The sequence below is a fragment of the Mastacembelus armatus genome, chromosome 3, assembly GCF_900324485.2.
Source record: "Mastacembelus armatus chromosome 3, fMasArm1.2, whole genome shotgun sequence".
NCBI lineage: Eukaryota > Metazoa > Chordata > Actinopteri > Synbranchiformes > Mastacembelidae > Mastacembelus > Mastacembelus armatus.
In genome coordinates, this window is record NC_046635.1 from 9470784 (window position 1) to 9482065 (window position 11282).

General features: G+C 40.7%; 1 protein-coding gene across 1 annotated transcript; it reads left to right on the forward strand.

Annotated features, from left to right (window-relative positions):
* The first annotated feature begins 1158 nt into the window (after positions 1–1158).
* Positions 1159–9725, forward strand: caprin1a (cell cycle associated protein 1a). Its single transcript, XM_026319914.1, has 17 exons — positions 1159–1295; positions 2729–2863; positions 3216–3278; positions 3498–3584; positions 3832–4073; positions 4222–4304; positions 4405–4560; positions 4635–4687; positions 4777–4860; positions 5392–5553; positions 7436–7544; positions 7648–7709; positions 7891–8022; positions 8341–8500; positions 8726–8914; positions 9036–9142; positions 9283–9725. The coding sequence occupies exons 2-17, from the start codon at positions 2729–2731 to the stop codon at positions 9367–9369; spliced, it is 1911 nt and encodes a 636-aa protein (XP_026175699.1). The 5' UTR covers positions 1159–1295; the 3' UTR covers positions 9370–9725.
* Positions 9726–11282: the final 1557 nt, after the last annotated feature.

Consider the following 11282-nt stretch of genomic DNA (forward strand, 5'->3'; position numbering starts at 1 on the left):
TGACAGAACTCCAGGTCAATTCTTTGCTCTTCCACCTCTGCTGTATATTTCACTGCTTTAGGTTCTTTTATTTTGGAAGTCACACATAGTACCACATTGTTGCTGATTGATTGCACCCTTGCATCCATGAAACACAACTGAAAGGATGAAGAGGAAATGATGTAAAATTTCACATCATAAAGAACACCTATCAGAAAACCACCTGAGACAGGAGTTACAGGACTTGGCTTGGAGATGGGTTTTTTAGCACATCTTAAGCCTGATACTCTTTCAGTAGCCTGTGTGTGACACCTGTGCCATCATCTGTTCGTTCTTTGCAATTACTAGTATTTTGGTTTATTTCACTTGAACATATAGTATGTCCCCTAACACCTCAATCAATTTATCCCGTTCTAAGATTTAACGGTTTTGGTCAATGTTAGCTCAGAGCATGGCTCAAGGAAAGCTCAGGGAACTGGGGCCAGCAGACCTCCTTTATTTTTAGAACCAACAGATCTTAAATCTTTTGAACATTTCTATTAATAACAGCAATAATAAAGCAGTACACATTATTAGAATATTTTAGGAAATAAGTATTTCAAGAATGACAGTAGTCCAGGATATAACAATGTGAAATTAAGTGTGACCCCACTAACAATCAAGACTGAAATCTGACAGTGACTGAAGTAATATCATCTGTGTTCTGTCAGAGAATTAAGGCATTTTATATAGGTAGGTAAAATTTGGGATTTTATCAGATGAATCCAGTGTTTTTACACTGAATACATCTACATTAAATCAATAAATAAATTGATTTATTTATCGATAGCATTCTCTTCGTTGAGGAAAGTGAATTTATGATTTCTAAATTGTGCTTCATTACATCACGTTGGTCTCACGTTATGTGCCTATGACACAGATAGCAAAACAAACATTCAAATAATAGAAAGTGCGTAATAAAACATAAATTAGATGAAGTGATATAAGATGAGAAATTATAGTTTCAGTAAAGTCTAGGCGCACCTCTACTCATGACAATAAATTAACATACATTTACTACACATTGAAATGTTTGGTCTGACAGTTCAATGACTCCTCTGTTCATATACAAATGTACATTTTACTGTCAGGCAGTCTTGCGGTTAGCAGCGGGGTCCTTGTAGCCGCCACCATTAGCCCCGCAGCTAATGAGCCATTGGCCGGTGTGAGGCTGAGCATCCTTCTAGAAAAATACCACACAAAGTGAAAGGACGGCACTTACACAGCTAACGACAGGGCCGATACTAGAAATCTCTTTGAAGACAAAGAGTATAAAGGTATGGGATTCATGTCATCACCGGTACACGGATGTTTAACCACTGTTTGTTAAATTCGTCGTCTTTAGTTATTCTGACTCGACAACGTTACGGCTGCACACAACGAGTTGTCGCAGCGTCCCGAAGCTGTCTTTGTGTTTCACCGCTGAAAACATCGTTGTTTTCACATCAGCCCATAAAAACTGCTCTTTTGCGCTCAGTCTTGGGACATACGGTTGATTTGAGGCATTAGTCAAATAACGCTGACAAACCTTGCTAGCTGCTCGGCTAACAATGGGACCCTGGCTGAGATTAGGACCACTGATCCCAGTCTGTGGACCGGTCTGATGTAGCTAACGTTAGCTAGCTAGCCTAGCTGCCGTCAACCGTGCAGCGGCGAAAGGTTTGGGCTGCTGACCCAGCTAAAGAGAGCAGCCTTCAGCTTGAACCCACCAGGGTTAGCTGCATGTGTGTTGTTAGCATGACCTGCCCGGTGCCGCCACCGGAGCTGGGACTTTCACCCAGAAGCGAAGGCCCGACATTTTAACTTGAGTTATGAGACATTAAACTCTGTCACATTAACGCCACTACAGTTTCTCCTTGTGTGGGCAGTTAACTGCATAACCACCAGGATTTGAATCTATGCCTCGGGATAGCTAGAAAATAAATGCTTTGTCCTTTAGTCAGAGACAGTTTGGCGTAATCATCGGTATCACTTTCTCCGGCCCATTGCTTTCTGGGTTTGAGTGCAGCTCAGTATCCTGGTATGAGCCCTGCAGTAAGTTAGTTGTCTAGCTGTGCTAAACTATTAAATCAGCGCCAGCACTTTTCTAAAAACAATAACAAAAAAAAAAAAAAAAAGTGATCACCAGCCCACCGGGAAACCCCAGTACCTGATCTACATCTTCGGGTGGAAGTAGATGGGTTTACTTATCAGTTCCACACAGAGATTTACTTAGACATTCACAGCTCCTAAACAAGATTGCTCAACTGGGAACCAGATGGTTTAATTATTGCTTTGTCTAGGAACCAGAATAACCTAAATAGAATGTTAACAGTGTAGGACATTTAATCTAGCTGGTATACTATATGTAACAGTGGTAAATAGCCCTGTTTTAGTGAACCTATCTCATCAGTGAAACTAATGGTAGGAAAAAAATCTGAAATACTACATGACCCGATGTACTTAAATTGTTGTTATGCCCAGTTTCATCCCAGTTGGTTAAAAATTTTAATCTGTTTGGCGCAGTGCATAAATTGAATCCTGATTGCCTTGCCATTGATAAGTTTAGAATACAGAGCTGTCAGTATTGCACATTTTACTAAGGATGGACTTGTATTTTTACCGTCTCTGCTTGTGCTCTCATTTGAAGTATTTTGCCATTATTTGTTGCTTCTGTTTGGTTACAAAAATAGTAATATTTGAATGTGTATAATACATTTTCTTCCTACAGATGCCTTCAGCAATGGTTGGCAACAGTACAGTCCAGTCTGCCATTCCAGATCTGGGAAATGGAAGTCATTCGGAGGCCATGAAGCAAATTCTCGGTGTTCTTGACAAGAAGGTTCGCAATATGGAAAAGAAAAAGGTATCTCGTGTTATTTTCTCTGGTCAATATGAGCCTGTCAAAACATAGCGGCTAGGGTAAAATGGTAAAATTTTTCATTTTAAGTGTTCTTAATTTTGATACTAGATCCAGAATTTCAAGACTTAGTGTTGTCTCCCATCCCGTTGTCTCCCGCCTCACAGTATCAGCTAATTCTCTGTCCATCTTGGCCATGGTCATAGTCTGTCCTACTTGTCTGGGGGGAAAAAAAACACATCTTTTCTGACTAAAATATAAAACCATCAAAGCAATTTAGGCTCTCTCTCATCCAAGGTTGCAAATATTTTTCCTCACATTTTGTCTCAACTGTAATTTCGCATTTAATGTTTAACAGTCTAAACTGGATGACTATCAGACGAGGAAGAATAAGGGAGAAAGACTGAATCAGGACCAACTGGTAAGTTATTGCAATCAAAATGTGATAGTCATCTACACTTACAATTATAATATATACACTTGAGTATAATTACAAATGCTGTTCTTATATAAAAATCCCATCAGTGTTACCATGTTCTGGAAAACCACACAACTTCATCTATTACTGCACCTTTTTCTAGGAAAAGGACATTTATTTTTTTACACAAATCTCAAATTTCTTTCCATGATGTAACTGAAGGAGGCCTTGTCGAAGTATCAAGAGATCATCTACAACCTTGAGTTCGCTCGAGAATTGCAGAAGAGCTTCCTGGCATTGGGCCAAGAGGTGAGTCCTAAGTTATCATTGTTCTCTATCCTTATCCTTTCAAACCTCGCTTTACAGATTTATCCATATGATATTGAAAAAATAGCAAGTATCATGCTTACCACAACTTGTTGTACCTAATACCGTACTCCAGTGGTATCATAGCAACATAGCATGACAAGAATTAACTGTATACAGAGCAGCAACACTTTGTTTGGGGAAACCTTGCGGAAGCAAAATTCATTACGACAGATCTTTGTGTGTTCAGGTTCAGAAAGCAGTGAAAAAGTCTGCGCGACGGGAACAGCTGCAGCGAGAAGAGATGGAACAACGGCGGCTGAAGACAGTTTTGGAGCTTCAGTTTTTACTGGACCAGTTGGGAGATGATCGCGTCAGGCAGGACCTAAAACGGCCTGATGCCACCGGCTCCCCTTTGCTCACTGACGCTGACCTCACATCTCTTGACGAGTTTTACAAACTGGTGGGACCTGATAGAAACTATGATGTCAGGTGTGTGGGTGCTTGTGATTTTTAGTGATACAAATGCTTAAGTGTACATATGTTAAGTGCAGTGGTTAAAACTGTAATTACTACTAATTTTAATAGCTGCATTTTTTTACAACCAACAGCTATATATGCCCTGTGGTATAATTTGTAGGTTGACTGACCAATATGAAGAGGCCTCGCTACACTTGTGGGAACTCCTTGAGGGCCGAGACAAGGCTGTGGCAAGGACTACATGTGAGTAGTTTGAGGCCTCTGGACACCCCCACCACAAAAATACAGTGTTAGCTAATATTTAGTCCATTAAGCCACGGGTTTGTTTTTATCTTTGTTCTAGATAAGTCACTGAAGGACACTCTGGACAAAGTGCTGCTGAGTGGTTACTTTGACAGAGCACAGACTCATCAGAATGGAACGTGTGAGGAGGAAGAGGAACAAGAAGAGCAGATTGTGGTGGCTGAGGCTAAAACTGGGGAGCAGCCATCAGAACCTGGTAGGTACAAATACATTAGCACATATGTGAGCAAATATATGAGATTTCTAATCAGATCTACTTGTTTTCTCCAGAAGGAACAGCTACTGAAAAATACACAGAGCCAATTAAATTGGAAACCACAGAGGTGAGATTTCTGTGTTGCACAAATGCTATATGATAAATCACACAAAGAAGTATTGTATTTCATTTTCTGTATGTTGTCTTGTGTTACAGTTTGTAAACAGACAGTTCATTCCAGAAACTACCTACAGCAGTACAGACAAAGACCAAGTGGAGGAGTGGGCAGTGGAGGCTCAGGTGTGCCACCAGTACTCTACTACTCAACTACTCTCACAGTCCTTAATGCAGTGGTTCCAAAAGAGCTATTGCAGGGAAACCAAAAGGCCAGACCGAAGGCACTTTTTCATATTTCTTAGAACCTTTGAAGTTCCCTTTTTTTATGCAGGAACCGCAGGAAGTGATTATAACTATAATAGTTCTTAGACCGCTTCGTTAAACACATAAAGTTGCACTGGCAACCAGCTACACACATTTTAAAAGTTAATTTTAGTAGTGTGAATATCAGCTTTCAATGTGGAATTTTTTTTTTTTTTTTTTTTTTTTTTTTTAACATGAATCAGTGCTGACATGCAGGCTGCATATGCAACAGAGATCTTAACCTATCAAAGCAGTTGAAAGCAGGGGGGTAAAAACATTCTTATCTAAAAAGGAGGAGCCCTGCTGAAAAAGTTTAGGAACTACTGCCTTTAATGTCACCATGCATATTCCTCAATATCTTGCATTTCACCGTATGCTTCACTGTCTGTGCTGTGGGTTGTTTTTGCAAAGATGGTGAATTCCCTCCAGCACCAGCCTCCTGCCCAGTTGGCTTCAGAGCCAACTGTTACTGTGAACCATGTCACTCCCTCTCCAGCCACCGACCCAGTGGTCAGAAAGCAGGCAGTGCAAGACCTCATGGCCCAGATGCAAGGGACATACAACTTCATGCAGGTGAGACTGTCCACTACAACACCATTATTATTATTATGACCTCAGTAATAAAGTGAATTTCTACATTTCACCAAAAACTGAAACATCATGAGCTTCATGAAGATAATAGGTTGTGGCAGGGCTGTTGGATTGGATCAAGTTCAGTTCAACACATGTACCTAATAAAGTGACTAATGTAGGTAGGAACTCCAGGTGCATATGAGTGTGTCCAACAAATTTGCAGGCATAGTAACCACAGGTGTTGGCACATCATGGGTGCAGTGTGGAAGGGAGGCTGAATACATTAGTGGGTGAGTGGAAGGAATTCATAATGAGCAGCTGGTGGTGGGGTGGGCTTTAGTAATTGCCAATCACACCAGCTCCTCTCATCTCCTTTAAAAGCGTGACAAGGAATTCGACTTTGATTGATGTCATTGATTTGAGCAAACTGATACGCTTGTGTATGTGGTACAGTCTTGCCATGACTGGAGCTACAACAAGCTGACACACATAATGTCTCTGGAGAGGTGCAGCTTTTGCCTGCATTCTTCCTCTGACATGGAAATAAATGAGATGTGGCGACAAAAAATTTTTTCCCGGTGTTGTCTTCTCTTGCGTAAAGACATGCATCTAAAGCTGTGCTGCCAGGAAAACAGAGCCCTTGTGTTATTGTGCATGGGTTTGTTATTCATACATCGAGAAACTTAATTGATTCATCAAGCAAAATATTGTCATTTTACACATGGAGTTCAAGGTGAAGTCAGGTACTAAAATTACTCTTTGGAGTGTGGACCTTGTGTCTTGTTGTAAGATGCTTATCATGTGAAAATGATGTGAACAAACTATAGGTCTCACACATGGCAACAAACTGAAAAACAAAAAACCCTGTTCAGGGGTCGCCACAGCGATTCATCCGCCTCCACTCAACCCTATCCTCTGTATCCTCCTCACCCACACCAACTATCCTCATGTCCTCCTTCACTACATCCAAGAACCTCCTCTTTGGTCTTCCTCTAGGCCTCCTTCCTGGCAGCTCTAACCTCAGCATCCTTTTACCAATGTATTCACTGTCCCTCCTCTGAACATGTCCAAACCATCTCAATCTGGCTTCCCTGGCTTTTTCTCCAAAACATCTAACATGAGCTGTCCCTCTGATGTTCTCATTCCTGATCCTATCCATCCTTGTCACTCCCAGAGAGAACCTCAACATCTTCAGCTCTGCTACCTCCAGCTCTGCCTCCTGTCTTTTTCTCAGTGCCGCTGTCTCTAAACCAGACAACATTGCTGCTCTCACCACTGTCTTGTCCACCTTTCCTTTCATTCTTGCTGACACTCTTTTGTCACACATCACACCTGACACTTTCCTCCACCCGTTCCAACCTGCTTGCACACGTCTCTTCACTTCTTTTCCACACTCTCCGTTGCTCTGGACTGTTGACCCTAGGTACTTAAAATCCTCCACCTTCTTCACCTCTACTCTCTGTAACCTCACCGTTCTACTTGAGTCCCTCTCATTTACACACATGTACTCTGTTTTACTGCGGCTGACCTTCATTCCTCTCCTTTCCAGAGCAAACCTCCACCTCTCTAGATTTTCCTCCACCTGAACCCTGCTCTCACTACAGATGACAATGTCATCTGCAAAACAAAAATAATAAACGGAAATTTTAAAAACTTGATAAAAGTAAGATAAAACCAATTCCTGTGAAATAAAGAGACGATTCGAGTGCCAGCCTTTTCTCAGCAGCTCCTTTCAAAGACTTAAGAAGGTCAAATGCGTGCTGACATGGGAGACTGGATGGTAGAGTTAAAGCATAGTGTCTCAGCTACCTTTGTTGCAGCTAGGCCTTTAAATCTGATCCACTGGCCAACAATAGTCTTTGCTCTGGTTGGCTTCACATAGGACTCTATGTTGGAGTTTGATGGCCAGGCACTGGACCCAGCCATTGTGTCTGCCCAGCCGATGAAGCCTGTGCAGACTGTTGACCTGCAGCAGATGGTCTGCCCTTCAGGTGAGCACCATTTTACTTGATCTTATTAGATCTGTGATATTGTCCTAAAGTGTAATATACCATAGTAACATTTGTCTTTTTGTTTACACTTTTTTGTAAACAGCACACTCGGAGTCCAGACTTGCTCAAGCTAGTGCAGTGTCTGGACCACAAGAATCCTCACAAGTAAGTTTTTTTCCTGTAGTATGGGGGCAAGCACTATCATGTTAATTAAATGTGTGTGTGACAATGTTATGTGTTTTATAGGGGGTTATTTGAAAAGTGAAAAATCAGACATTGTGTGTCTCACACTGACCTTGCCACAATCCTTGTCTCCTTGCCTTCCAAACTTCCTCCGTCCTCCCAGGCCTCATTATCTCTGTCCACTGAGCAGGCCCCGGCCCCATGTTCCCTGTCCTCTGCCTTCCCCCCCGTGTCCAAACCCACCCACACTGGAGGCATCAATGTCAACGCAGCACCCTTCCAGTCAGTGCAAGCGGTATGCTTTCCGTCCTGGTCCAGTTAGACAGTATAGCAGTAAGCATGTTTCGACTTACACGCTGTTGGAAACTTTCAGCATCCACACTTTTTATATAAGCTACCACAGTTCACTACTAGCAGCAAAAACCTGATAATGTAAAGAGCAAGCCCCCTGAGGGCATGTTTGTGATACTGGGCTTTATAAATAAAGTTTGACTTGACTGAATTAGAAAAATGTGAAACTACGTCTTTCTCTCCAGACGTGCCATAGAACTGATTGTGATAATGTTTTGGTATGAATATTATGAATACAGAAGACTTGTCTTTCCCTTTGCAGGTATTCAATATGAATGCACCTGTACCTCAAGCCACTGATGGCCAAACAGATCCTCTGAAGCAGCCCAGCCAGTTCCCTGGTAGCTACGGACAGGGCTACGGCAGTCAGTCAGAGAGTGCTGTCGGCCAGACGGACATTCCACAGGAGACATTACAGTCGGGTAAGACTCGACTCATAAAAATACAATGTCTTTTCTAGGGATTTGTTTTTTGTTGCTGTATTATTAAAAATATTCCTTTGGTAAAAAAAGTCAAAATCAGGACATCAGTGTGTCATGAGACAAAGTATTTGCAACTTGCGGGAATTTATTTCATATTTTAGTGCAGAACTTTGTAACTGACCATTTGCCAGTGCGTCATAACCTTAAATTCTTGTTTCCATTTAGTTGTCAGTGGATTCCAGCCTCAGGACCAGGTCATGCCACCAGCTGGAGGCCATGAAGAGCCCTCTCCGGGTGCAGGGTTTGGGCAGTCGGGCCAGTCCTTTTACAACAGCAGGGGTGTGCCCAGGGGTGGACCTAGGAACGCCCGTGGCATGATGAATGGATACCGGGGAGCGTCCAATGGATTTAGAGGTACAAGCATCAGACTGCATTAGAGTAGAATAGTCCTGTGGCCTCATTATTCACTGTATTTCAACAGTATACTTGTTGAAATTACACAAGTCCGCTGTTAATTTGTGTAAATTGTCATCAGGCGGCTACGAAGGCTATCGCCCTCCTTTCTCAAATGCTCCGAGTGGCGGTTATGGTCAAACTCAATTTAATACATCTCGGGACTATTCCAACAGCGCCTACCAGCAGGTAAGAGTTCTTTCATAACTAATAGTACACCTAATAGATGATACAGTACGTTAGTATCTCTTATGCAGAAAATTTGCAGAACATTGTCTTTACATTTTAAATGTGTGAGATTTTTATATAAATCCCTGTTGTTTCTTAAGGAGGGATATCAGCATGGTTACAAGCGGGGAGCTGCTCAAGGACCTCGAGGTTTGTCTCGAGGCAATGCTCAAGCGATGCGATCCTAAAGGATCATCAAGTTGCGCCACATTGAACATTCAGGATTTTTGAATGTGTTTGCCCCAACTCATTTTTATAACAATGTTTTCTTTATCATTGGTGACTTTTTTTTTTTTTTTTTTTTAATCTCCTGGCCTACTTTAGTCAGCCTGCTTTGGTCTGTCTAGATCCTCTTAATGTTTTAACACAAAATGCTGAGCTTCACCACAAGTAGGATTATCAGCAAGTCTGTGTGATGTAAAACAGCAAATAGATATTCCTGTAAACTTGAAAGATTTCATTAATTTATTTTTTGTACAAAATAAATGTAAACAGTACCTTGCCACTGTTGATCTGATTCCATTAAAATTATTTTCTTTTGGCCTGTGCTGTCAGCCATGTTTTTTTTTCTTTTTGAGCCCAAAATTTGCAGTTTTTTTTTTTTTAAACCCCACTGTCACCTCCCGCGCCACCACCTCTTTGTACACTGATGTTATTGGTTGAGACTGTTTCAATAAAGTTGTGTTCTACTATCTTCTGTTTAAGGATAGTTATTTAAACTCTGTATGCTTTTATGTGACAGACTGGTTTGGTGAAATGGGGCATGTGCATCATTGAACCAACAAGTCCCTTGACAATGGAAGTACCCAGTAGTCTGTCTCCTGTCGCTGGGCCACATATACAGTATGTAACAATGTAATCAGGTAATAAAAGCAACTATCACTATTTTGTAAATTACAGCATCTTTTATATTCCTACAATGGCATCAATTTTGGTTTAAGACAATTGCAGTATAAACCAGTGCAGCCTGTTCATTCTCAGACAAGGCTTGCTTGTATAACACATACAATCTTAAGACATTTAAGCTCACTTACTATAAAATCATTAGGTATATTTTGCCAGTCACACCTCTATGTATTTCTATTCCAGCAACTAATGTGCTAGTGCCATATATATAGTATGGATTTCCATATTTAACTTTTTTAATGTTGTACTATAAGAGTTCAATCTGTTACACAAACGCAAGATAACTTTTATTGTCTTGAACTGAGGTGTACATTATCTTCAAATGACCATTTTATCCAGCAGCAAGCAATCAGAAATACCACCTGAACATTTTGTGCAAATTATGCCATTGTTCCAAAGTAACACATGGCAGAAAAAAATGACAGCAAAAAAAAAAAAAAAACAACTTATGTATTCCATGTCAAAATTTCATATAACATAAAACCACAGTAAGGCAGATCTGTAACTTCAGAAACTCACAATAAATCAAGAGCTGGCTAATGCCAGGTAGAAAAGACCACTACATTACAGGAACAGCACAGCAGTCACATCAAAATAAACTGCTTATTTATGGGAAAATAAGCCATGGTATTATGTTTTGCAAATTAAAATTAAGTAGTACACATCTGGTGCCAAATACAATGAATACAAAGGAACCAAATTTAGGAGGCTTTCATATTACACTGAAATCGGACAATTAAAATATCACCACTGAATGTACAGTGGGTACGGAAAGTATTCAGACCCCTTTAAATTTTTCACTCTTTGTGTCATTGCAGCCATTTGCCAAAATCAAAAAAGTTCCTTTTATTTCTCATTAATGTACACTCAGCACCCCATCTTGACAGAAAAAAACAAATGTAGAAATTTTTGCAAATTTATTAAAAAAGAAAAACTGAAATATCACATGGTCATAAGTATTCAGACCCTTTGCAGTGACACTCATATTTAACTCACATGCTGTCCATTTCTTCTGATCCTCCTTGAGATGGTTCTGCTCCTTCATTGGAGTCCAGCTGTGTTTAATTAAACTGATTGGACTTGATTAGGAAAGGCACACACCTGTCTATATAAGACCTTACAGCTCACAGTGCATGTCAGAGCAAATGAGAATCATGAGGTCGAAGGAATTGCTCAAGGAGCTCAGAGACAGAAT

Bases quoted from the DNA above. Each gene is read 5' to 3' on its own strand.
- caprin1a (XM_026319914.1), top strand. From the start codon at position 2,729: ATGCCTTCAGCAATGGTTGGCAACAGTACAGTCCAGTCTGCCATTCCA. The intron at 2,864-3,215 runs GTATCTCGTGTT...AATGTTTAACAG, and splicing joins GCAATATGGAAAAGAAAAAG to TCTAAACTGGATGACTATCA. The intron at 3,279-3,497 runs GTAAGTTATTGC...ATGTAACTGAAG, and splicing joins GACTGAATCAGGACCAACTG to GAGGCCTTGTCGAAGTATCA.